Here is a 27,946-nt window from a genome sequence, read left to right as displayed (position 1 = left end):
TAATCAATCACATTTTTATGTATGTGCATGTGATTCCTCAAGTAAGCACTGTTAGCTTTGACTCCTTTCACTGGATATTATCCCAAATGCTGAAATGTACCAAATTTCAAAAATATCAATTTCTATGAATTTCTAGTTTTAATTAAAGTAACCACGATTTTTTAAACAAAACAAAACAAAATCCCACAAAACCACAGTTCTTTGGAAAAACCACACAGTTATTGACAGAGAGAGAAAATACAACATAATACAGTAAACTGGATTCTATGAGGGCATACAAATCAAGAAATATCAAAGGAATTCAATCCTGATTTGGATACCGAGGCATCCAGGTTCATGTTATAGTTTAATGAGAACGATTTTAATTCCCAGAATCTGACTGTGAAATTACATTACAAAATAAAATACTTAGACAACATTTAGTTATGTACATTCTGCTCCAAAAAATGGACTGTGGAAATTCTTTACATTTCTCTTAGAAATACATACAAACCACAGCAGAGGCCAACAATCCACTGGCAATTAACAGCCATGAGTCAACTTCAGGGAAAAATACCTGGGGAAAGTTTTAATCTAATACTGCTTCACTAAAAGCATTTCAGTGTCTCTTCAGACTGCTTTAAGCAGTTTGTTCTCCTTGCCCCAAAACATTATCCCAGTTTACCTTGCATGATGCCTGGGTACTTGTTAGAGTACGTCTTTCACAAAAGAAGATAGCAAATATTAAGAACAGGAAATTAGGAGTTCAGAAAATGACAACAGAGAAAGTCCAGGCAGGTGCACACTGTGTGAGTCATCTAAAACAGAAGGAAAAGTAAAATGGACTGTGCCCCTGTAATACATCCCTATACATATTTTAAGGAAAACTTTACATAGCTTACCCTTTATCTTACTTCAAAACACAGCATTTACATTATCACTTAAAAAGAAAGACAGATATACTTGAAAAGAAACACAGTTATAAAATAACTAGTTTGTTAGCCTGTAGGAACAAATAATTTAAAGCTCTTTCACTAGTCTAGACAATTTGTACATTCATTTGAATGGGAGTTCACACCAAGTGCTGCAAGATAGGAATTACATTCAGAGAAATGGATATCAATGTCCATTCCAAATTTCTCATCAATAGACACTAATATAATCATCAATCTGGGCGAGGACTCTTATAAAAAATCTCTTAGATAGCCCTGAAGTGCAAATGATTCATTTGTTAAGGAAAAAACACTAAATGCAGTAGTTTTCCCACAAGTGGCTGAATTTCACATGAAGTGGAAAAGTTTAGTTTTGGTTATATTTTATTTTGTCACACAAGATAAAAGAAATTACAACTTCTAATCCCACAAAAATATGCTTAGACCATACAAGTCTTCCTAATAAACCATTACAGAAACAACAGTTTCTTGGTTTGACTTAAATGTTTGTGGAAGCACAATCTTTGCATTGTGCACACATCAATTTTGACAATCTTTAGAGTTCCGCTTCTCCCCTGCCAATCATTTCAGCTGGGAACTTATTCAGAAGTTACTTTAAAGCTGTTCTAAGTAACTTGATGACAAAAAAAAAAAAAAAAGATTGCTGCAATGAAGTGAACTTTTCAGAAAATACACTATTTTCTTCAGTTCTTTAGAGATGGATCAAACTAAGGCTGCACAAGAAATCAGTATTTATGATCAAAGCCAGATCCCAACTGCATGAAACAAAGCAGTTTCAGTGAAAATGCAGGCACTGAAGCCTGGTGATGAGAACTGAACTTTAGGAACTTCTCTGCATTTTGTCTGAAAAACATGTGCCAGTCATAAAATCTCAGAATTCTAAACACCAAATGAACAGAAGACAACAAAAATGGATAGGTACTTAAAACTATGATGCCTTGTTCTCTTATATACATACATATAAAAATTAACTTACATTATAATATCAAACTGCATAGCATTACAAAAGAAGGCAACTTGAATGGCTGAAATTAAAAAATGTGAATGTTACCAACTGTATTATTACCATTCTGGAATTTATAATACCAGAGAGTAGACTGTTGCTAGCAACAGCTATAGCCCAATTTAAGCAAAGTCTGCCTTAATTCCAGTGAATGTAGAAATCATTAATTCAGACAAGTTGTTGCATGATCTGTTTCAGGTCCTCTTTGCAGGTTTTGCTGTTAACTGTTTCTCCCTTTCAAGTTCCTTCTCACGTTGCTGCTCCCGTTCCAACTCTTCCTTCTGCCTCTTTTGTTGCAGCTTAAGCGCTCTTTTCTAAACAGAAAAGACAAGAAAAAAGTTTTTCAGATATATTTAAGGTGAAGCAACAAACAAAATCCCTCCCATTGTGCCTCTCTCTAACATCTTCCTTATGCCTGAACTTAGCATAAACTGTTCCTTTTTGCTTCATCCCTCCCACTTTCAGCTTACTGTTCAGAAATGGGAGGTTTGTGATCCACACTGGGAAAACACGAACTGGAGCCCCTTCAGTCTCACTAAAAGTCATCCTTTGTATACCTGACAAGGTTCTTACCATGCAATTTACTGCCTCCAAGAAAAAAATTCTCTTGTTGAACACACTGACTAATCTTGCCAGAATGTAACCAGGCTGTCTATATAGCATGAAACCAGTGAACTTATGCCACTGTTAATGGTACATTAAGCAGAAGGAGAAATTCTTACATTTGTGACAATCTAGTTTCCATTGAAATGAAACTGAAACAACAAATAGAACTGCTTGGAAGTTCTAAAGTAACAGAACAAGGCACGATTCTTACACCACCTAAACATGAACATTACACTGAAAGAGTAGTTCAGATGTGTAAGATGCTTGAGCACCATTAGGAGCAAGTGAAAGGTTAAAAACATACATGGCTTGGAGCTACTGAAAGCATCATTTTAAGATAAAATTCTATTTTAATCTGAATTTTCAGCATGCAACCAACATAAAAGTTGGAAGTCAATAATACATAAGTATCTGTATTGGAAAAAAAAAATATTTATCCCACTTACTTTTAACTTTGATGTCTTCTCATGCAGCATCATCATTTCATTTCTAATACTCACTAACTTGTTGTGATAGTGTTTAGCTTCTGAAAACTTAAAAACCGTAACTTTTAAAGCATTGACTGTCAAGTTAGAATAGTTGTTTTATAAAGATACACAGTAAAACAGCAATCAAAAACAGTGATTACCAGAACAGTTTGATAATGGAACAAACATGTTCAAGTTTATATATAAAATTTACATATCACATATATTAATACAGAAAACTACTACATCTCAACAGTTACACACAGTAATCTACTGAGTTAAGATTCATGAAACAGAACAAAAATATTACAACTTTATGCACCATACAGGAGTGTTTTGTGCACCATTCCTGCTAGTCTGGGGAGGCACACAGATCCCATGCTGGAGTCTCAATCCCACTGAAAAAATGCGTACATTTGCTTTGGCTGCTGGCTTTGAACAGCCAGTCCCACCAATGCTGCCTGCCTGAGCCTGCACTCTCTTCCCAGCGCCCTTCCTATTTAAGGGAAACATGCTGGTTCCCACCCTCTCCAGCAGTTTGTCCCTAATATCTGAACTGGTTTTCTTTCTGTAGGTCATTAAGAAAAAGGAAAAGACACAAGCTGCTAGGAATGCTTCAGCACTAAAATCTATGCTAATCTAGAATTTAAAAGGCATTACTGATACTTACCAAAGCATTGATATCAACAATGGAGTTACACTCCTTGAATTTTGAAATTTCTTGTTCTAATGTTTCTAGCAGTACCACTTGGTTCTGTCTAAAACAAAAAAGATGCATAAACCCAAAGTAAAGCACCACATATGCTTTTCAACCAGCCCTTTAAATAGACTTTTAATCAAAACAGTATCAATAAACATTTCTCAATTCCAGATTCCTCTTACGCATTGCTAGGCAATTTCAATAAAAATGAGAGTACATGACTTTAGAAAAATCCAAGCTGCTATTTGTTGCACAAATTCAGCTGGTATCATACAGCAGATGGATATCCAGGATAAATATCCCCAAAACCCTGAAGAGGCACTCTCCAGGTTGCAGTGGTTGACTGAAAGGAAGAACAATTAGTTTTTGACTTTCCACTTGGGTGCCTCTGCATCATGATGCAGGACTAAGTTATTTCTGTACAGAACTCATGTGGATTCCTGGTGATTATTAAGGATCTCCATCCCACACAAATCAGCTCAAATCTTTCCAGACAAAGGCTGTCCTTGGCAGGAGCATAACCACATCATGCACAGTGAAACCCAAACTAAGGTACCCTGCAAAACCTGAGATGGATCTATGTAAAGCTCTTTCCAGTATCTCTGTATCCACGGCAGATCTGATCTGCATCTGAAATCAACTATTCTTGGTTATCAGTGAGGTATCAGTGTACAAAGAACTGTTATCTGTTTAGCTCCTTACTTCTATTTTTCAAGTGTTTTGCAATATGGTTTAGAGACTGATAAATAATATATCTCATTACAAGCTGCCCTGAATACAAACTGCATGTCCCCAAGCAAAATCAATCCAGCTTTTAGCACACTTTTCCACTACAGAAGTGAATAATCATTTAAGAAATCTAGGTCTTCTGCTCTGCCTGGCTTAGGGGATTTTACTTTTCTAGTGTTACACATTCTTCAGCCATAGTGCTCACAGGCTGCACTGCAGATTATACACCCCCTGCTACTCCCACAGATCACTGAATTATTCAGGCTGCTCGAGTCAGGATACAGAAATGCTAACAAACTATATTCCAGTTAAAGGGAGCTGGCACATTATATTGAAAAGAGCAGCAAACCAAGTATGCCTGTGTATGAAGTTAGTTCCAAAAATCTGCTTACGTAAGTTCCTGCAGTGCTGATTTTGATCGCTGAAGATCAGGTAGATAGTGGGAAATCAATCCTTCAGTCAGCTGCTCCACAGCCTTCTCATCTATTAAAGGCAGATCTTCTACAACTCCTTCATCTGGAGACGCATCACTGGGAGCTACACCAAAGAACAGCAAGGCTGAGTGTAGTGTGACAGGTCAGCACATACTTCAAGCCTCACCTAAGCAACTAGATTTTCCTTTTCAAAAAATGAAATTTATTAAAACACATTAAAATTCTTGGCACTTTTCAACTAAACTGGACTTTCGTCTTCCTCTTCTTCTTTATTCCTGCCTTATTCTCAGTCCTGTATCACAGGCTTCCTGGTAAACTCTTATGTGAACAGCAGCAGAATAGAAAGAGCGAAATATAACTGTTCCATATACATCTTAAAAAAAAAAAAAAATTGAGTATTTCAGTCTACTGAAGAAAAAAACGGGCAACATCATTGTTCTGACTATGTATCAAGAGTAGCTTAACAACGCCCAACCTTTCCTTTCAAAGTCTGAGAACAAGCCAGACTATGAAAGGTCTTCGCCTGTCACTCAAAACACCAAGAGTTCATGCTGAACTCCAAGAGCTGAACTTCACAGCCTGTAAGTTTTGTATGGGCACGCTATGATTTTCTTCTGTCTGCTCGTGGAAGACAAAACCCTTCACAGGCCCCCGCACGGGGGAGAACGCTGCGGGAGGGAGCCCGCCCGTAACCCCGGCTGTGGCGGAGCCTCCCGGCGAGGGCTCCAGCCTCTCCTCGGCTCTCCCCGCACCCGCGTCCCGCCCGACCCGGGCTCCCCTCACGTACCCAGCGAACGCCCGGGGTCACCCGCGGCCGCCGCCTCCTTCCCCTCTGCGCCGCTCATCGCTGCCGCTCCCGGCGCCCTCCGGCAGGGCAGAGCAGGGCACGGCAGGGCAGAGCAGGGCAGGGCCGCCCGAGGCCGCGGCAGGCGGGTCCGGCTGCCCTCACCGAGCGGGCCGGCCCGGCGCCCCCCGGCCCGCGCCCCGCCGCCGCCGCACCATAGAGCCGCCGCCGCTGCCGCCGCCGCTACAGCGCTCCGGGCCTGGGCCGCGCCGGGCACGGAAGTGACGCGCGAATGACGATGCGACGTTGAGTGACGAGCCGCCAGCGGGCCGCGCCTGGCAGCGGGGCCGCGCCTGGCAGCGGGGCCGCGCCTGGCAGCGGGGCCGCGCCTGGCAGCGGGGCCGCGCCTGGCAGCGGGGCCGCGCCCGCCGGCTGGGGCGGTGTCCGCGGCGGGTGTCAGTGGCGGTGCCGGGCGCTCCTTGCCGCCGCTCCCCTCCGTTCCCCGGGGGGCCTGACTCGCGCGAAGCGGTGGGGAGCTGCCTGGCCCCGGGGGCAGCCGTTGGGGCCGGGGCCGAGCCTCGCCGTGCGCGGTTCCAGCCCCGCGGGGACCCCGCCGTGGTGCAGGGCCCTGAGCGAGCGGGGTGCGATGGTCCCGGCCCGGCCTGCTGGGGACAGCGGCTGCCCGGTGGGGGCAGCACAGCGCGGCCCAGGGAGCTCGGCTGCCGCACAGAAACCAGCTCCAGTCACTGCAGGTGCCCTTTCTTAGGGACATCCTTGCTCTTGTATTTTATAGATTTGGATTCTCCAGAAACCGTGCAGACTTTACACTACTTGAGCTTTTGTGTGTGTGTCTGTCTCTGTATCTCCCCCTACAGTGTGCAGGAGCAGAATCACTTCACACAGGATCTTAGAATATTCTTAGTCGGAAGGGGCCCAGAGGGATCATTAAGTTCAGCTCTTAAGTGAGTGCCCCACAGGGATCAAACTGCCGCCTTGGTGTTATCAGCACCCTGCCCTGACCAGCTTGCAAGTATATATATTCTTTACTGACAATCACTTTTATGGTAGGATTTCTATTTTTTTTCCTCTTTTACCTATAAAGGTCTTTTCAGGAAATCCAGGTGCAACTATAGAAAAACTAATGAAGGACCACTCAGAAAGATTTTTTTAATGCAGTATTTCAATATATCCCCAAACCTTAAAGATTAAATTCAGTTCAGGCAGTCCCCCTAACGCTTTTCAGAAACAGATTGAGGCAAAAAAAAGGGGCTTTTGAGGTGATCTGTCAACCTTAAAACTAACATTTCTAACAGCATGATTGTTGCAAATTAATTTGCATTTTTCTTCTTATGCATATTCTGATTAACTTTTGCTCACAATTATGTCACTATTCCATCACCAGATTAAATACCCATTGTTCTGCTTTTTTAAAGGAGCAAGAAGAGGAAGTTGTTAATTAACTCGAACAGACTCAAATTCTTAATTCCAACTGGTTAGCAATTTTACTTAAAAGTTTCTTTTGGTAGGGGGGAAAACCCACAACTTTTGTTGAAAGTTTCTCTGGGAAAGACTTTGCAGTTTCCAGATGGAATTTCTAGTAAGAACAAGTGAGATAATGACTCTGAAATAGTCTCACTTGAGATGTGGGAGTTTCAGATTTGTGCTCCTGCTTTGCCTGTTCCAGGCCTTCCCACGTCTTGCAGAAATAGACTAAGGATTGGAATAGAAAACTGCTATCTGGTTTTCTACGCAAATTAAAATTTAACTGTTTGTTAACCCAAATGTTCCAAAAAAGAGGATGATAGAAAACTTTTCTTGTTCCTTTTCTTCAGCAAAATGTCCTCTGTTTCAGAGTTACTATTTCCCAAGTGCCTATGTTTGTAATACTGTTAACACCACATAATTGGGTTTCATTTTATGTTGTAGCAACTGTGTTCAGAAACCTTTAATATCACATAGGCATTCTGGATTTTATTTGCAACTGATTTAAGCAGTTACATCTATTGTAACCATGCCCCACCCTAGAAATGTGAGTGAAAATGGAGTTAAGTTAGCCTGAATTGTATAGCAAATAGGATGTTTTAAACCATCAGCATAGGAGGTGCCACGTGACTTCAGGGATGACAACATGAAAAGGAAATACTTCACATTAATAGATAACATCTTAGAGACTCTCTGTCCTCATTAAGTAAATGAGACTATAGAAAGAGTAGAGCCTTGGCTGTTACAATGAAGAAATTGAGTGTAGCTGGTACAAACAGTTCTGTTCAGAGAACTGAGGCTCATCTTTCCAGTGCATGAGCTGGTTCTTGACTTGATAACACATCTGGTCTTAGTTTTTCAGTAAAAGGTGAGCTGGCAAACCTTGGTGCCCTGGTTTAGTGTGTAAGTCCCCCCAGCTAAATATCCTTCCTCGGTGCTGGAAGTTTCTGTTCCCGTAGGAGTGGCAAAGCTCCAGTGTAAAGCCCAACATTTTAAAACAGTTTTAAATGCAGTTCTTTTGGTGCCTCCTGGCTGCTCATGCCTGTGTGTCCTTCATTCACTTTGTGCTGGTACAAGTGGTGAAACTCTTGAGACACAGAGTGAGTTAAATCACGCAGAGAGAACAGAAACATCCAAAATGGGTGAACTGGAACACAGCTGGGAGCACTTTCCTGGGCAGCAAGCCTGGCTTAACTGGTTCCCATCCTTGGCTGCTCATTCTGACTCCCACACTGTTCGCTGCCCCCTCGTTGTCATATGGATGTCTGTGCAAGCTGAGATCATGCAAGCAGTCTCAGTTACACATACAAATATATCCAAAACCCTCCCAATATGCATTGTTTAATTCTGACCCATTTCAGGGAATCAGTTCATTGTCTGGCCCCTGAACAATTGTGCTGGTAACAATGCTGGGGGAATCATGAGGTGGGTTAAAGGGCGGGAGATGGCACCACTTTAGCCACTTGAAGAAAAATAACCTGAGATTCACGCTCAGGAAAACACCCACATTGTAAAGTGGCAAGGGAGCTCAGATAAAGTGTCATACTGTCTATTTTTGGACATCATTAAGAGAACAACAATAAGCAACCTCCACCCAAGGCCAGCTTACCACAGAGGACTCCCTTTCCCGTGGGGCCAGTTCCAAGAAGGGGCTCACTCCCTATCCTGCAGCATTGCCCTGATGCCTACCAGAATCTGCTATCAGCCTTGGACCAGAAAAGGAGTGCCCTTCTCCAAAATCCTGCACTTCTGCACAACTCTAAAGCCTTCCCTTGGTAACTTCCTTCAACCCAGTAACAAAGCAAGATATGCACTTTCTCTCTGACAGGCATGATTTCCCAGAAACGTTTATGGCTTAGCAAACTGACTGAATACAGTACCAGAATTTGGCCATAGGTACAAACTGATGCAGAACATGTGTAGGCTGAAACTCAGAAGAAAATTTCAAGTACTCAGACCACAAGGAGCAGGAATAACCTCTCAGAAAAATTACTCTTGTGTTAGAGCACAGCTATGAAAGGAATTATATAACAGCAGGGTCCCTGAGGTTTGTTTCCCCTTCCATCCTTTAAGGAATGTGCAGAAAGGCATCTGAAACTTCCTACAACTCTATCTTAACAGAGTTACTGAAACAATGTAAAGAGCTGTGCCGTGACAGAAGAGAAAGAGAAAAGCAATACAATGCAAACTTCTGCCGTTCAAAATCTGAAGCCAGAGCACGGAACTATGCAGTTCAGGCTTCCAATGTACTGACCACAGGTTTCTGCCGATCACAGACCACCATACCTGCATTGTATGGCTTTGGCAGTTCTTAGCCTCTACCTCGCATGGCATTTACCCGCTGAACACAAAGGCACGGAGGGACGGGAACAGCCCCTCAGGCCGCCCCGAGGGACGCGCGGGTGCCGCCGCCGCACCGGGCGGGCCCCTGCGCCCCCCGAGCCCCGCAGCCCGGTCCCCTCACTCCGCGGGCAGCGCGGGCGCGGCGAGGCGGCGGCGGCGGGACTCGAACCCCAGCCATCCCGCGCGGGCGGCGCAGGCGCGGTGCCGGCGGGATCCGCGGGCGCGCAGGGGACGCGACTCCCACCAACTGCGGCCGCCGCCGCACGAGGGGCGGCCCCGGGAGCGCGCAGGGATTACGAGGGCGGCGCGCTGCCCGCCCGCGGCGGAGCGCGGAGCGGAGGGATGTGACGCGCATGGCGGCGGCGGCGCTCCCCCTGCGCCGGCAGGGAGGCGGCCCCGCGCCGGGCGCCGCCTGCCCGGCCGCGGCGTGACCGGGGCCGCGCCGGCTGAGCGCTGCGCGGGGTGACCGGGGCTCGGGCGGTGACAGCGCCTCGCGGCGCGGTGCCCGGCGCGGAGGCGGCGCTGCGGACCGGCGGTGCCGGGGCGCTCCGCGGCGGAGCCCCGCGCCCCTTTCCGTCCGACCTGCGCGGGGCCCGGCCGGGCGATGTAGGGGACATGCCCTGACGGGACGACGAGCAGTCGGGGCGCCGCCTGCGAGGGCTCAGCTGCGCCAGCGGAGCCGCCCGCGGCGGTCGGCCGCGCCCGGCGAGGCCCCCGAGCGCCGCCGCTATGGCTGGGGCCGGGCTCTGGGCGAGCATCAAGTCCCTGCTAGGGAAGAGCGAGGACCCTCTGTTCCTGAACGACTCCAGTGCCTTTGACTTCTCGGACGAGGTGGGGGACGAGGACTTCCCCAGGTTTAACAAGCTGCGCGTAGTGGTGGCGGACGACGGCTCGGAGGCGGCCCCGGAGACGCCGGTGAACGGGGCGTCCCCGGGGCTCCCGTCCGACGACGAGTCTCTGCTGGAGCGGGACATCGCCCTGCGCAGCGCCCGGGCCGGCCGGCCGGACCCCTGCAGCGGCTGCAGCAGCCGGCGGGAGCGCTCCAAGCAGAGGAAGGTGAAGAAGCGGCTGACGCTCGCTGCCCTCCTCTACCTCCTCTTCATGACAGGGGAGCTCATAGGTGAGTCGGGGGCCTTCTGTGCCATCCCTCCGGCACGGTGCCTCACAGCTCGTTAGGCTGCTGTGGCCTTGGCTTTGAACCATCAGTCCTTTAGAGAGACCAGAGATGAGCTGCACGTGCAGAGATTAAGAGGGAATAAAGTCCATCTGTATTTTCCTTGAAAGAATTTGTAACTTTCCTTACCTGAAAGGTACCTCTCAGCAATTAGCCGGAATGGCATAAAATACACAAATTTTTGTTTGTCTAATGGATTTTTATTTCTTCTTGTAAGTTTTTAAGTTGTTTTTAACAAAGGAGAAGTGGCATGAACAATTTCAGTCGCAGTATTTTTTAATCAACGGCCATAAAATCTTGCTGTGCTTGCAGCAAGAGAAGAAGAGGAAAATACAGTTTTAAATGTGACATTTACCACAATAATGAAAGTAATACTCGGGGGTATTTGTCTTTATCCAGAAACAGCAATACACACTATTACTTAGAACTAAAAAGACAAGTCCTCAGCTATCAATGGCAATCCAGTGGAGACATCACTCCCTTGAGAACTTCTTGATGTCCAACTGTGCTCTGGACTAGCATGTGCTCCATCCAGACATAAATCATATGAGCACAGTCATTTAAAGTGACAGATATTTTAAGGCTTCCTGCTACAACATATAAGAATACCAAGTAGTTGCATTAAATTATTTGTGGTTTTTGTTAGTACTTGCAGAAGTATAGTGGGGTTTTACCTGCAAATGAATTCCCAATATAAGCACCTGATTGTTGGTCAGAAGAATGAACCTATTGCTCAAGTTCAGCTTTTGTTGCTCCCTCCCAACAGCTGTGCAGTGTAGGATGAAGGATGAAGAGAACCTGTGCATTATACACCAACATTTTACAACTGTGCTTTATCAGATAGGCTATAGCAGCATAGACTTGAAATAAAATATGAGTGTCCTTGAGATGCATAGATTACCTGTTAAATGTTATGCCTTTGCATAACATTTAAAATGCCTTTGCCTTATCATTTTTACAAAGTTCGGTATTTATCTGCTAATCTCTGTTCACTTACTGTGTCCTGTTGCTATCTATTTTGGATACAGCCGTGCCATGCAGTGCAAGTGTCTGTTGGGTGTGACTCGGCCTCCTGAAGAAATGCTTTAATGTTCTCACCCACTGTCCCCCGATTTGGAGTTGTGGGGAACACTGCAAAGTGCCAGTACATTGATATGTATGTTGAGCCAGGTCTCTCCATAGCAATTAATTGCTTTTAAATTTCTTAAATTTCAACATTCAAGTGTGAATCAGAGCTAATCAGATTAATTACTTGCCATAATTCAAGCACACACAAAAAATCAAATCATAAAAACTTTCTGGAAGTGAAGAACAGCAGCATGGGATCTACATCTTCCTCCTGACTCCTGCAAATTGAGTCAATTGAGTACTTGTGTGAAGTGAGCTCATGCTCTTGGATGCTTTTGCTAGGACAGCTGTGAATTATGTTCTTAAGACAAACTTGTGCAAGATGGATAGTGAAAAAAATTGCTAGAGGAAACTATTGCAGTTTGTCCCATAGATGTAGGGGGAAAAAAACCCGACAAGAAATGTTCATTTTTCATAGAGAGACCAGAGTATTGATTGTGTCTGCATCGGTTTTATTTGGGGCCTTATTTCAGGAATGTGGGTTAATGGAAAAAAGTGGCTTTGCCTTTCAGCATGTCTCAGTGTGTGGCTGATCATTAATAACAGGCCACAATACATCCGCTTATTATGGCTACGGTGGTATGTGTGAAACCTGTGGGGATTTGGCTGAATGCCTCCATTTGCCCCCTGGCTCCATGTTGTTTCTCTGGCTGAGATGTTGGTTCAGCATGAACTCGGGTAAATTTGATAAGCCATAGTGTTGTATTTTAGGCTTAGACATCTTTTAACATGAGAGTGATGTTAGTTGATTGTATCAGAGTTCTGATGTACAGTGAATTTAGTTCATCTGAAGGGCCTCTTACTGAATAATGTCTGAGCTGTTGGCAGGTTGATGCTCAAGTCATTGGGAGCGTTTCTGCTTGGGGCTTTGGATCCAGTTCATGCTGTTGGAGACCTCTCCATGGCTAGTGCAGGGAGAGCCCTAGAAACAATAGATGTTGAGAGTAAAAATACTCTGATCACTGTCACATCATCTTTGTTCTTCCTGCACGGTCAGGGCTTGGGCAGGCTGGATTTGTCTGCACAGAGTGTTGGTGCTGTACTGTGGACTCGTCCTCCTCAGCTCTGGGTGTGCTGTTCCCAGCCATATTTTGTTCTTTGGACACAGAATCAGAGCACTGAGGGTCAGACCCATCAAATATTCAGGGATCCATCTTCCACAGAGAATAAATAGAGGGTTTGGACATCTCTGTAATTCTGTGGATCTTGACCTGAATGACTTGTCACAGGGCAAGTAATAATCAGCAGAAGAGTAATTAGAGATACAGCCCCCAAGTCCTGGGTCAGTGTCCCACCTGTTTAATTTATTTCACTCCAGCCCTGTACTGTGCTGTCTTTGGTTGGTTTCAAATTTCCAAACTTTATGAATTGATCTGAAGCTCAGGTATTTGGGAAACTCTGATCGTGTAGGATATTTTAACTGACTTCCTTCTATAATCTTTGACAGATTTGAGTTTCTAAAAGAAAGGCAGAAGGTTCTATCAGACAATTAATTTTTTCAGTAAAAATTTTTCTGGTGTCTGTTACCAATGAAATCTTGTTTCAGCAGCTTTTTTTGTGAGATCTTGATTGGCATATTTTTTCCAAACTCATTACTTCAGCCTATCTCATTGTTTGTTGCTTCATTTGATCACCAGTTAGATAACAGTTTACACTTTGGGGAAACCATTGTGCATCAAGAAATGAAAAACATATTGCAAGTCCTAATTAGCTTTTCTCACAGGGTTTTGATGTTTTCAGCTATGTTTAGAGATTTCTAATTGATCATCCATGAGGAGAACTGCTGTCCTTCATGGGTCACTGAAAACAGTGGTGAGCCATCAAGCTATTTGTAAAGGTTACAGATGTCTTTTTTTCCAAGTTGCCAATTGTATCTAAACAGCCCCTGGGCAGTACCTTTAACCACGTGATGAACCGATACCTGTAGAAACAGAGAACCTTTGATTTCAGGACTTTGTAAATGGCAATTATGTTTTCTTAACCCACACACATGCTGCATTATGTTTAGTTTCAGTATCTGAATTCCTTCCTTACACTTTTATTTTGAAAATCTTTAGAAGTGAGAGGCTAGCTGAAGTGGAATTGAGTCTTCTTGGATGAAGTGATTCTCAAAATAATACATATGAATCAACATATATGCTGTAAATAATGATATATGTAACATGCTGAACTAAATGTCCTTACATATAAATTATTGTTTCTTCTCTGTTGACTGTAAAAGAGGTTGAGTTGCACTCTAAATAATTTTTTTAAATTATGGGAGGACACAAATTAATTTAGAAAAGAAAGGCATAACTCATTTTACTCAAAAAGCCGCTGAATTGCTAAGTCTTAAAAAGTCATTGTTTTTGAGCTCTGATGGCCTTTTGGAGAATTTCAGCCTCAGAAGAATTTGACATAGAAAGTTCTGAACAATTGAAGAAAGGGGCTGGAGGAAAGGAGCTGTTTGAAATGTAGTGCATTTGGTAGGTGGCCACAGCACAAACAGTACTGCAGGACAGCTGTGCTCCGTGTTTGGCTGGGGAGGAGAGTAGCTCTCTCTGCAGGTGTGTACATAAGAACACCCACAGCCACACACACACAAAGGTTTTAGACCAGTCTTAAAAGCTATCAGCCAGTTGTGAATTCCCCTTTGCTACCTCCTCTGGTCAGCCTCTTCACTAAGACAATTTTAATTGTATATGAAGATTTCTTTGTTTGAAATGTTAGTTGGAGCCTGAAGCCTGCCAAATGGCATACCAGCTGCACACTTTACTCAGTACAATTTACAGGCTGCATGACAATCTCAAGGTAAAAAGAGAAACTGAATATTAGCTGAGCTGACACTGAAGATTTGATCTTTTCTGAGATAATGGGCTTACCTTCAAGCATATGGGAGACAACACAGGCTGTCCTTGATTCCCCTCTGTATAAAGGATACTTAAGTGAGAGGTGCATTGTTTAAATCTCTCACTCATCCAGTAGCAGCTCTAGCAAGTGAATTGGAACAAAGATATTAACCTTTGATCTCAGGTTATTTGTCTCAATGCAGCTCATTATTACAAGAAAAAATTATGGTAATCAATAACAAAGAAAAATGCTGTACAAGTGAAATCATTGTCTGCAATAGATATTGCAAGAACTTACACACTTCTTCCAGGATGGGGAATAATTAACGTTAAATGATAAAGTAATGAAAATAAAAAGGGGACAGGGTAAATTTCATGGTCATTGAATCTATGGAGTTCTGTTCCTGTTCTGTTATGTCAGAGTGTTTAACAGATGTAGTTTAACAAAAGAATCAGTTGATTAAGCACATGTGCAGTAATATGTAGAGAAAAGATACAAAACTGTTTTGGACCTGATCTTGCAAACATTATGATGCAAGTAGTCTCTGTTAGAATAACAGGAGTGAATCGTTTTCTTAATAGAAAGCACACTTGACTGCACTTTTAACTATGGTAGCTTGAAATTATAGCATGGCATTTTGCTTGTAATGGCAAACACCCCTCCATGTTTAGTGGGTATAAGAAGGGCTCTCATATACTATTCTGAAAAAGAAATAACTGTAAGCTGTGCAAGAGGATATTATGTAAAATAATAAAAAATGTCATATGTCCTGACTTTTCCTGTTATGTTTTCAGGTGGCTATGTTGCTAACAGTCTAGCAATTATGACAGATGCACTTCACATGCTCACTGACCTTAGTGGTATTATTTTGACCCTCCTTGCTCTCTGGCTGTCTGCAAAATCTCCAACAAAGAGATTCACTTTTGGATTTCATCGCTTGGGTATGTAGCTATCAGATTTTGCTGTTAAAGAGGATTTTAAGCAAAGACTGTAAAGAGCACCTAATTCTAGAAGAACAGGTAGCTAGAAAGAAAGTAGCAACAAACCTAAGAGCTGCTTTAACTGACTCTCAATAACCTGTCACTGGCCAGTGGGGATACACTGCTTAGGTTGTATTGCTACAGGTGAATAGATTGAAAAAACCAAAAAACCAAACTTGGCCAAAAGTTTGACAGCAGAATTTCATTCACTGGGAGCAGGGCAAGTCCCTCCATTTCTGTGGAACTGGCACTTTGCAGATTGAGTTAAATTCTGAATGCTTGATTCATCTTCCTTCTTGAAGAGTAAGGCTGGGGAATTGAATTCATGGTGACATTGCTGGTGCAGGAGCTGTGCATGTCAGCCCGTGGTTGTTCACAGCAGATTACTGCCAGTGCCCAGGAGTTAAAAAATCTTGTTGACTTCAGCAGAATTGTGATACTGGAAAAAGGTCCTATTCAATGTGAAAAATTACATTTTAATCCACAACTAAGAAGTTATGTAGAACATATTATTAGAGAGCTCTGCCCTGCCAAAGCTCATATAAATCAGTATTCCTCTTGCATTCCCCAAACCACAGTAAGCTGAGGTCAAAATGCCCCATGGTTTGCAAAATACAAAAAAGTTAAATAACTTCTATTCAGTTTAGGTGTCTCTAAAAAGAAGTATAAACAGAATTGTGGACTAACCCTTGGAATAATATTTTCAGGATTTATTACTTCATGTTTGGAAATGTAATGATGATAAAGGGTGTTTTCATGTGGTTGCTAACTGGATATAATATACAGCTGCAGGTCTGCAGACATTTTAGCAAAAAATTCAAAGTATCTTTTTCATGAAATAGATAATTTCTAGTCTCCCAGTTTTCTACCTGTTTTCTAATAACAATCTATAGCATACATTTTTCAAGGAATTTCATTCTTGTGTAGTCACTATTTGCAATTCTTATTTTGGCTGCTAGAACAGCAGTAGAATTCAACAACTCCATCACTCCTTGTCATTTGTCATCAGTTAGTCACTAGTGCATGAATGCATAACTCTGTACACTAGCTAAGCTCTTTGGGGCTCTAGCAAGAAAGCATTAGCAATGCCAGCATTTCCCATTACAAACTTTTCTTTCATGAAGTTTTAATTTTGTGATAGCAGCTCCTCTGATACTGAAACCTGACCTTGCAGGTATGCCCCTGGCATTTGCTCATACTCTCCAGAAGGATGTTAGCATTTATACATACTTTAACCCTATTTCAAAATAATTTGGGTAGTTTCTATGTCTTTGTAACTTTTCTAAAATCAAATAGCACATACCTTGAACGTGCCTAGCTTGAAACGGAGGTTTATCTTAAAAAAAATAAATGGACCTTACTTAACCATTAAAATATTACTCAGTTCTGTAAATTTTCGCTGACTTTTCAATTAATGTGAAAGAAGAAATCCCTAAGGATTCCTGCCACCTCATTTTCTGTATATTTTTTTCTTTCTAATTTACTGCCAGGAAAAATACTAGTCATATACTAGCCAGACTGATCCAGTGGTGGTCCATGGGCCAGATGTGGCCCATAAAATTAATCTGTACTGCCCTTCTCTCTAGGAGCAGCTACAGGGAGCAGCCTCTCAGTTCTGCAACAATTGCTCCTCCTTTTCTGCTCCCAGTGCCAGCAGGTGGTCAAAGACTAGAACAGGTTGTGGAGTGGAAATACACGAAACCCACCTGCAAGCAGCCCTGAGCAACCCACTGTGGCTGACCCTCCTTTGAGCAGGACTGCACAGGTTCCAGGGGTTCCTTTCAACCATCCTGCATGAGTAGCAGCAGTGCAGCTCTCTGGATGAGCAGCAGGAGAGCCTGGCGCTGAGGAGAAGTTTCTGTGCTGCAGGAAGGAAGAGGAAGTGAGTCAAGGCTTTGCCAGGGACTCCCAAAGTACAGAAGATTGGATGGTTCAAAATTACTACATACAGTCTTTTTAAAAATCATATTTGTGAAATTTATTTGCCTGATTTTAGGCACCCAGTCTGAATGCTGTGGCCTGAGGGCCCAGTTTCACACATCAGTGAGTGCTGGCAATGGAACAAAGCAGTTTCTAGGGTATATCCTTGTTGTAACACATTTTTCCAAGTAACCTATATGTAAGAAGCTTGTCAGCAATTAATATCAGTTCAACAATAGTTTAAACTTCACAAGAGAGATGTTAAAACATGTCAGGATGTTCAAAGTAAGGTACAGATTTGGTATCTGTCACAGAAGAATATGTGGATTATTTGTTTAAAGCTGGGACTATGTGCAAGAACTGTGTCATCACTGACCTGCTCTACATTGTTTTAAGATAATCCATACATTCAGTAGTCATGAAAACGTTCTAATGAACAATATTTCTGGTACTTGTTATCATTTTTGTTTGCAGAATGATGAATTTTCAATTATTCCCATAAATTTCACTTTGTAAAAGCAACAGAACTGTTAGTTGTCTTGTCAAATTCCAGAAGGAAGTTAGCACTAATTTTCATTTATTTGAATTCTGTTTGAATACATAATATACAAGTTCCATCTTCAGTTTTATTCCCTTTTCAGCTGTGAAAAGGAAGCTGACAGATTCAGGAATAAGTTAGAAAAGTGAAGACAAAACAATGGAAACTGCAGTCATGTTAAAGAAGAATTAAATTCTTGAAGCCAAAAATAGTTCAGTTTCCCCATACCTCCTTTTCAGCAAGACACTGAGCAGATTTAAGCATAGATATGGAACCTGGCACTCATCCATTGCTGCAGAGACAATGTTAGTAATGACAGAATCAGCCAGTCCACTGAGACTGTGCACAGTTCATTTCACAAGAAGGGAGAGATCTCAGCACAAATCTACAATGCTGACATGACAGTGACTCTGGAAGAAACTTCAAGGAAAACACTGGTTTCCATTGCAGAAAATATGGGTTTAGATTGTAAAAGCACACTATATTATTTCTCTGGTAAATGCTAATGTGCTATGGCTTCACAAGTTTTTAAAAAAGCAATCTGGAAAACCTTCTAAGTAATGTATTGTGTATTTTTAGGACTGTTGCCCTGAATAATCTGCCAGCTTCGTAAAGATAATTTCCATTTCTGTGGCTATTTCCAGGATTTTCAAGTTGCTCTGAAATCATCTCAGATTATGACAGTTGACTTTCAGAGCCTTGTTACTGCCTGTTAATGCTGTTCCTCATCCAGGCACTGACACATTACCCAGCAGCTGAATGTGGTGGTGTGAGTTTCTTCTCCCATAATGATATTAATAATTCAGCGCTTGGATCAACTGATTTTGGTGACACTAAAATGCTGATATAGCTGTAATACTCAAGAAATAAAATTAAAACACTTCTGTGTTAGAGAAGGCATCTGCAGTAACCCAAGTTGTACTGCAGGCTGACAGATTGAAAGCAGAGAAAGAAGAGAGGCAATTCTCAGATGAGTATTCTTAGAACTATGGTACAGCCAAGGGCAGAATTTTGCCCTTACTGGGGAATAAATCAGGGCAACATGTGTGGAACTAGGGGGAAGAACAACCATTACAATTCCAAGTAAATTAATTCCACCTCTGATCTTTGAGTTCACAGAGGAAGGCTGAGATCCCAGTGATCCATCTGGCAAGTGACAGTAATGAGCATTATGCATAATGATTACAGATTACTCAGGCATGGGTGCAGATTTATATGCAATACAATGGAGCAAGCATTAAGGTTTTCCCAGGGCTTTTTGTAAAGCCCTGTATTAACTTGATTATAACTGAGACAGTCTTTAACTGGGCTAATGTTTTCTCTGCCAGCTGTGTTGCCCTTTTTTTTTAAGTTTCAGCTGCTGCAGGCGATAGTTTTCAGAATATGAAGCTAGAGGGTAAAAAGTACATTTATGATAAAAGCAATCTAGTGGCCCATTTGGAAATACCTATCTTCTTTATAGTAGGACCTTAAAACTGTAGTGTGGACTCATCCTTCTCAGGTTTGTGTGCTATTACCAGCACAATTTCATGACTTGGGTACTGAGGCAGCATAAAAGTCCCAACCTATAAAATATTTAGCCCTGTTTACCTCCCATCTGAACAGCAGGAACCTCGTAGAGGACTGTAACCACGTTCCACAGATGTAAATGGCAGCAGAAAGCACAGGACGATGAAATACTAGTTTTTATTAGTTTTCTAATTTCTATGCCAAAATAATAGTCATAATGCTTTTGCTTTTTTGTGAAATAATAATATTTGGTAAATATTAGATAATGTTAGAACAGCATATCACAGCAATACAGAAACTTACATTAAGCAAGCCTTTGTAGCTGAAATCTGCCTCAGATAACATTTATGAACACATATGTCAAGGAGCTTAAGAGTATAATGTGTGATGAATTTGTACTGTTTGATTTCTTTAACTTTTTGTAATTTCTTCTCCATCCTAACTAAAAAAAAAAGGATATATAAAAATAATTTCTAAACCCAGCTTAATACTCTGGACACTTAAAATCAAGGTTTCCCTTATTTGTGGGTAGGCTGGTAATGTTTGAGATCACCTGTCCTCCTCATCCCTGGACAAGGCCTTTGCCTCTGAATTCTCAGGCAAATGTTCTGGGTATCTGAAGAAGTCAGGATCATCACCTATGCAGAAGTTTTCAGAGAAAACATAATTTGAGGTGTATACTGATGGCAGGGACATGTGAAGGAGTTTATTAGAACAAACTCTATTGGTTAATCCTATTTTACAAGTTTTATTTATCACACAATTTGTTTGTTTATATTAGGTATGATATGGATAAAGTAGTTAAAACAAGGCCCTGTCCACATTCTAATTTGGAAATAGAAATGGATCAGAGACACATTTTTACAATGTTTTTTCCTTTCTGTTTGCAGAAGTACTGTCAGCCATCATTAGTGTACTGCTGGTCTATATCCTTATGGCATTCCTGTTGTACGAGGCTGTTCAGAGAACTATCCATATGGACTATGAAATAAACGGTGATATCATGCTCATCACAGCAGCCGTCGGTGTTGCAGTTAACTTAATGTAAGATCTCTCTCTCCATTAACACTCATAAATGTATTCTCAATAAGCTGCTAATTCATTCATGGCCTGTAACTTTGTCATGGGATGTAATTTTGCTGGACATCTTAATTTTCCCAAATAAGACAAGAAATTACACCAAGTATTATTTTTCAATTGTTTGGTTTAAAATGAAAAAACCCTAACAAATCCTCCCCACCCAACAAATCCTAAAGCCTGTTTCTTGAAGCATTTCTCTCCTTTCACTTTCAGAATGGGGTTTTTGCTGAATCAATCTGGCCACCTTCACTCCCACTCCCATTCCCACGCTCACTCTCACGCATACCTCAGCCGAGCTCTCCGAGCGCAGCCCAGGGCAGCAGCCACGGGCACAGCAGCCACGGGCACAGCAGCCTGGCAGTGAGAGCAGCCTTTGTGCATGCCCTGGGGGACCTGGTACAGAGCATTGGGGTGCTCGTAGCTGCCTACATCATCCGCTTTAAGGTAAGGAAAGTCCTCTCCTGGAGGCACGAGGAATCTTGACAGTTCAGCTCTGGTGATTAAAGTCAAAAGGGACCTGTTTTTGTAAGTTATTAAAAATAGATTTTTAATGATATTTTATGATAAGCTTCATACATCATGCAAAATAAGCAAAACTGTCTCTACTATATATATTGACTTGCAACTAGAAGTAACCATGTCTTCTGAGTCACATTTTTGTAACTGATCTTGTTTGCATACATCCTTTGACATTGTGAAATTTCCCTTTTGCAGCCAGAATACAAGATTGCTGATCCTATATGTACATATGTATTTTCCATACTGGTGGTTTTTACAACAATTCGAATTCTGTGTGACACGGGAGTTATTATTCTGGAAGGTAAGATCTGTGCCCAATCTGCAGTACTTTACATGGAAAATACCAGTTTTCTTGACATCATGATCCCCATCTCTATGTGGATTGTACCTGGAGACCTGTCTGTCTTGGTGCTGCTTTAGTCTGGTGGCTCTTTATGGCTTCTCTAAATTGCAGCAGTTTTTAGGTGTCTTTGACTGTGGCCAGAACAACACACGTCCTGTATCTGCACACTCTTTACCATCAGGAGATGCAGATGTGAAATGTACAGAACTTTCACATGTGTCTGCAGTGGCTCTCAGCTGAATCAAGTGAACATTTGCCCAGACTTGGTTCTACACTCTCGCTTGTATTACTTGTACAGTCAAAGTGAATGTGAATGCAGGTAAAAGGAGGCACCAAGCATAGGCAAATGGCTGGACACGTGTTCATGGCAGTCCTGTCTTCCCCTTTCCCACAAGTGCCTTTGTATTACTTGTGTGTATCTACTGTTCCCACAGGGGAAGGTGCAAGTTAAGAGTGATGTAAAATGCAGAAAAAAAAGAGAAGAAAAAGCTGAACATGGGCTGAAGAATCTTATCTTGTGTGACATAGAGGGAAACATGTCAGCAACATCCTTTGCTTTATCACAGCTTACATGGCAACTATTACTGCTTGATCTAGTACTATTACTTTATAAAGTGAAGATGTCAGGGCTGGGAGAAAAATCCTAGGTTTTAACTGCACATTCCTAACTGTCTCATGTGAATTACCATCGACTTTACTTTTATTATGTAACAAGTTTAAATCAGAAACCTCAGAATCTTCAGTTAAGCTTTTGCTGTCCCATAAGATTAAAAAAAAATCTAACAAAGTAGAAGTTCACTGAGAAGGCAAAAATGATGAAATTTGCAGAATCCTCAATTAGCTCCAAGGCAACAGATTTAGCTGAAGAAAACAGATAAGACAAACTAATGAAGTATCAGATTCCAGATATTTTGTGTTGTAGCTGTTTGCACAGGTATGCCAGTTGCCATAAAAATCTCCATATTAATGATGTCATTAAAAGTGATGATATGTGGGCTTTATGCATACTAGGGTACTTTTCCAACTCAAATTCAGGATCTCCAGAGAATGGCCTTGTGTTTATACTGGAAACTGCTGCTGCAACATCAAGGCCCTTGAAGTTGTATCAACTTTTGGTATTAACTTCAGTTTCCTCATTATACTAAGAATGCTAAATTAAAAAATTAAATAGCTGTCCAACACGAGCAATGAGATTCTAGCTTTTAATATAGATTTATAAGGCAGAATGGAAGCCCATCACAAGTATGATGTAGATACGAGAATTTAAGTCCATTTTTCCTGGGACAAAGAAAGCTGTACAAATACCAGACAGTTAGCTAGTTATTTATCAGCTAAATTATTTTTGATGGTCTCCATTAGAAGAAAAATTTTGTTTCATGTGAGACAGTCCTAGACACTGAACTTTCAAAAGAGACAGTACTGGAAATAATGTAATTTAAGAGACAGTAAGGCACAAGGTTCAGAGAAGTCATGCAAAAAGTCTGAAGAAATCTGAGAAGCAAGTGGCTGAACTCCTCATAGTATACATAAACTCCATAAATCTAGAAGATAAGCAATAAAAGCTACTGTAGCATCAAAACTACTCAGAAGGAGTTTATTCAGTACTTGCTTTAGTTTTTGACCCAAGTTGATTATCTAAAATTTTGATTTTGCCCTTTGTACAGAAATGGATGGTGGTGGTAAGTTAGAGATGTGCTGCTGAAAATACCAAAAGGACTTGATCTCTGATTTGCAGAGATGACACTCTGTAAAACACAGTCCTCTGTGTTGACCACTCCACATGGATTACTGTAGCCTGTGAACATGATCCCAGGTACCTGAAAAGCAATTTCAGGAGACAGGCCCTAGCTTTTTTTTTTTTGACCCTAGAGTCTGGCCTAAGCAATTACTAAGGGTTAGAAGCTGCAGTGGAGTTGTCAACAAAAGTACATCATTGCAAAGGATCTAATGCTGCTGTTGCCAGAGTGTGGATTCTGGACAGGACAGATTCCATTGAGACAGCTCTGCAATTCCTGTACAACTTCTGTATCCATACCAGATTTAACAGGCCCATTTCCATATTATTTTCTGTTCATAACATAGAAGTTACTAATCACCTCCAACAGCACAAATTCTAATTTCTTTGACATTGAGATCTGTTGTGACATTTTAAAGGCTACTGAGACTTTGCAGAAGACAGAATTAATTTTATCTCGTGTTTGGTATCACAGGAGTTCCAAGGCACTTAAATGTGGATCGCATCAAGGAAGACTTGATGAAAATTGAGGATGTTTATTCTATAGAAGATTTAAATGTTTGGTCTCTCACTGCAGGAAAAACAACTGCCATAGTCCACTTGCAACTAGGTAAGCTGCTGGATAGCATAATTCTAAATGAAATCCGAGGTTAGGGAAAAACTCCATCACTTCCTCTTCATATTGTTATTTAAATTGAACCAAGAAATATCATTCTGGGGAAGGAAAATCTACTAACTCTGGTTTTGTACAGCAAGGAATAGGACACCTTGGCCAAGAAAGATATGGTGTAAATGAGAACTGTGCAAATAAAATATGTTCATACCAAAATGTCCAATGCAGATTCTTTGGGTAGGGAAAAAAAACCAACACAAAATTTCTCCTCAGAAATTTTCTTACATGTTTAGGGAAAGAAATGGTGAAGTTCTAATGTGGAACAATGTAACATATGAAAAATAAATGTTTTGCCAAAATGTGCTGATTCAGACATCTAACTATACTATACTACAGACTATACTATGCTCTGAATATCCATTCTTAGTAGGACAGCTCAGGTTTTTGGGGGGAATGTATCAGACACACACAGAGTTCTATCAAGAGAGGTGTAAAATGATGAAGAGAGAGTACAACAGTGACCACAAGAACAATATTGAATTAATAAAGTGTAAGCAAAATTATTCTTATCAGTGGCACTGTGATAAGTTTGAGAACATTTGCATTGCTCAGGTTTCTTAAGGAGTGAATTTATTAATTCTTTTCTTAATTTTGCAGTTCCTGGTAGTTCATCTAAATGGGAGGACGTTCAGTCCAAGGCCCGGCAACTGCTGCTGAACACGTTTGGAATGTACAAGTGCTCTGTTCAGCTTCAGAGCTACAAACAGGAAATCAGCAAAACCTGTGCGAATTGTCAGAGTTCCAGTGCCTAATTTCATATGTTTTGGGAACTGCTGCCTTATTCTTTACCTTGTGTAGTCAAAGACTGAGAGCAATAAATGCAAAATGAAAATCATCCAATAGTAACCATTAATATGTGGATTTGTACCATGGGACATGCAGCAGGGAGAACTGGTGCTGCAAAAGTGCAGTGGTTGCCCTACGGAACATTTATTTCACTCTCTCCGTTGTACTGGTTTATTCAATTTATTATGGTTTTGAGACAAAGCTGGTTTTGGATTATTGTTTACGAACTGGAACGTGGCTCTGCAGATACCTCACAAATTACAGTCCAATATTGTCCTTTAAAGATTACGTACCACGAAGTACCTGCACTCCAAAAGGAGCCTCAGGCATTCAGTATTTCAGTCAAAAGTGTCTAAAGCTGATCCTACCAGGGTTGCACAATATATCATGATCCCCAAATTAATTCTTCAGTATTTTTGCAATAGTAATTTTCAGACAGTATCTCAATTATTAACACATACATTACGTTGAATTCTCATGGAAACTGTCTCTTTGGAGACACTGCAAAATACAGAATTTACTGTACCCAGACCAGAAAGTTAGCTTTAATCTGGGCATTGAGAGATCCAGACAGGAAGCTCCTTGCCCAGACTTCTGGTATTTATCTAGAGACCCAACACTGGACCCAAAGTGTTTTAAGTGATCTGTTATCTTTAATGTGTTTTAGAATAGGATTTATACATTAGGAACAGGTTATTTATTTTATAAAGTTTTGACTTGTAAGAGGAATTTATTATTAATAATCTTGAATGTCTAAACCATCATTTGATTCACATTAAAAGGCCAGTTGATTAGCATGCATTCTAATTGTAATTAATAAATGTCCTGTAATTGATAATTTTTTCCATTATTGTTTTGTTTTAAAAGAAAAGTCAAATGATAGAAGTGCTATTTGACTTGGAAATACTCTCAAATGCAATCTACAGATATGTGCATCTAACAGGAAAGTGGGGAGCAGAAGTTTTGGACATGAACAATTCCATCCATCACAATCTCTGACCTTTCATCTTTGCTTTAAGCACAGCATGGCAGCATCCTGACAGGAATGCCACTGTGATAGCAGTTCCCACTACTTAGCTTATGGATAAAGCAAAATCCAAGGAAGCTCTGTAACCTAAAGATGTTGGACAACAATATCATAACAACCTACAGTGGCAGAAAGGCCCTTTTGTATTTACAGAGAGGAGGCAACCTGGAAAGACTGTGTATTCATCTGGACAGCTCAGAGTCCACAAAGTGGAACTGTTTGGCCTCATTGTGGAACCTCTGTATTCTGAATGTACCCAAGATAATAAATCTTTACACTAAGCTATCATTCACCTACAAGCCCAGATTTAACCTGCTTCTGACGTCAGTCGCATTCAAGAAGCGAAGGGCAGCAAGAACACGATGTACAAAGTTCAGAAGATGGCAAGAACTTGGCTTTGAGTATTTTTTGTTTATTCTGTACTTTCACCTTATGCAGAACTTCCACTGACATGAAAAGTAGTTCTCTGTGTGGATCAGAAAGGAAAGCTTTTGCCCAGTTATGGTTATTGTGATATTCAGCTGTGAATACTTCAGCTATTTTCTGTTTTGAAACTCACTAGCGTTTCACATTTTCATAAGGCTGATTTGGTGGTAACAATTTTGGCTTCTTTTCCTCCCTTTTTGGAGGTAGGGATCACATGATGGATTTTTATTGATGAAAGCTGACAACACATTGAGAATCTGGACAGAGTGCACATAACACCAGATTGTATCTGTTTGGGCAAGAAACAGGAACACTGCTGTACATCATGGGAGTGTGTGCAGCTGAAAAGCAGCGCTGTGCTTGGGAAGGTAATGCTGCAATACAAACACTGTCATCAATTAAGCCATATCACAGTTCATTAAAAATGTGCATCCCATCCTTTCAAACTTACTGGCAAAAACCACAAACAAAGGTATTTTGCACATACTAATGCTCAAATGGGTTTTAATTAAATTGGGGTTTACCATTGATGTAATTAGATGTTGAAGTACAGTAGACATGTATTGTATTTGCAGTTTTTTAATAATTTACTATACATTTGTTCAATTGAAGAAAAAAGGTGTGTTGTTTTATTGTGGGTTTTATTAAATCGATTATTAAACTTCACATTGTCTTATAAAATATTTATTTGTATTTCTCTCTCTCATAATCTTCGAATTCTTACAGCAATCTGATTCTTAGGGCAGCTGTGTTTTGAAATGTCTGAACATTCAGTTTTAACTCAGTTTGCAGATGCTATACATAGAATAAATTGTCTGTCTTTAGTCAGAACAATTTAAGACTTGTGATTTCACGTGCAATAATTGCACTTCAGAAAGTATAAGCTGACAAATTATGGTGAAGGATCATCATGAAGCAACTGGCAGAACATTCCTGAAACCCTACATTCACCCTTGAGGGCCCTTGCTACCAAGGTCTGTAGACTGGAAGTTCAGAGAAAAGGCAACAGAAGATGAAATGAGAATAAAGAATAAAAGCATCAGTAAGTTTTTATAGATACTCCAAGATTGTTTTTAGTATCAGCTTAGAGAAAAGGGCGATTATTATAAATAAGGTCTCATGTTTTTCCAAGCCAGATCATTTAATGTGGCTAAGATAGTTTACACACTCTTACACTATTCTTTTCCTTCTAACAAATCTGCCTGAAATGAAAATGCATATACTTGACAGAACTTCTTTCTAAACAAAAAACTTCCAAGATCCAAGCAGGTTTCCACAACCAGTATCTCTGGTTTCCAGAGCTATGCTGGAATACTCTTGCTGACTGAACAGATGAAATCCCAAGAAAATTCTGCCACTTTTGGAAGTCCACATTGGGAGAAGGTTTTTCTTTTTAAATTGGTGATTGTCACCCATCCTTTTCTGAAGCACAGATACAGTTTTGATGACAACCTACTTATATGAGTCAAGAAAACATTTTCATATGAGTAGACTGCAAACCCTCACATCCTACTCTTCCCTTCTGAAGTGTTCTTATCCTAAGAAGAAGATTATCAGAAACATATTTTGGTTCTGAATGTTTTCCTTGCTTAATTATGTGGTTTGGTTTTTGTTTTTAATTGTGTCGACATTTTGTCTTTTCAATACCAGCAGCATTTCTTTCTTCACCAGCAGAATTACCATTTAAAATGTCATACTTGAATCTGGTCTTCAATTTTCTCACTACTGTACATATCTGCTATTTCTTGCAGAATCACTCCCAAGTGGCAGAGTGACTCAGAAAAGCAGAAGGCTGGCAT

The 27,946-nt window shown here is 41.2% G+C and overlaps 2 protein-coding genes across 2 annotated transcripts; one reads left to right on the top strand and one right to left on the bottom strand.

Annotated features, from left to right (window-relative positions):
• Positions 1-197: 197 nt before the first annotated feature.
• BLOC1S6 (biogenesis of lysosomal organelles complex 1 subunit 6) lies at positions 198-5,843 on the bottom strand. Its single transcript, XM_030955006.1, has 5 exons — positions 5,659-5,843; positions 4,830-4,974; positions 3,679-3,766; positions 2,988-3,074; positions 198-2,249 (listed from the first exon to the last, which is right to left on the bottom strand). The coding sequence occupies exons 1-5, from the start codon at positions 5,714-5,716 to the stop codon at positions 2,130-2,132; spliced, it is 498 nt and encodes a 165-aa protein (XP_030810866.1). The 5' UTR covers positions 5,717-5,843; the 3' UTR covers positions 198-2,129.
• A 4,167-nt stretch (positions 5,844-10,010) lies between these two features.
• SLC30A4 (solute carrier family 30 member 4) lies at positions 10,011-26,948 on the top strand. Its single transcript, XM_030955004.1, is given in 8 exon segments — positions 10,011-10,600; positions 15,406-15,552; positions 20,449-20,602; positions 20,852-20,918; positions 20,921-21,082; positions 21,353-21,458; positions 23,711-23,845; positions 24,506-26,948. Coding segments are annotated over 8 exon segments (1,317 nt in total). The 5' UTR covers positions 10,011-10,209; the 3' UTR covers positions 24,661-26,948.
• The last annotated feature ends 998 nt before the right edge of the window (positions 26,949-27,946 follow it).

This window comes from Camarhynchus parvulus, chromosome 10 (genome assembly GCF_901933205.1).
Source record: "Camarhynchus parvulus chromosome 10, STF_HiC, whole genome shotgun sequence".
Taxonomy (NCBI): Eukaryota; Metazoa; Chordata; class Aves; order Passeriformes; family Thraupidae; genus Camarhynchus; species Camarhynchus parvulus.
Note: the sequence above shows the minus strand (reverse complement) of the source record. Positions and strands in the feature narration are given on the sequence as shown.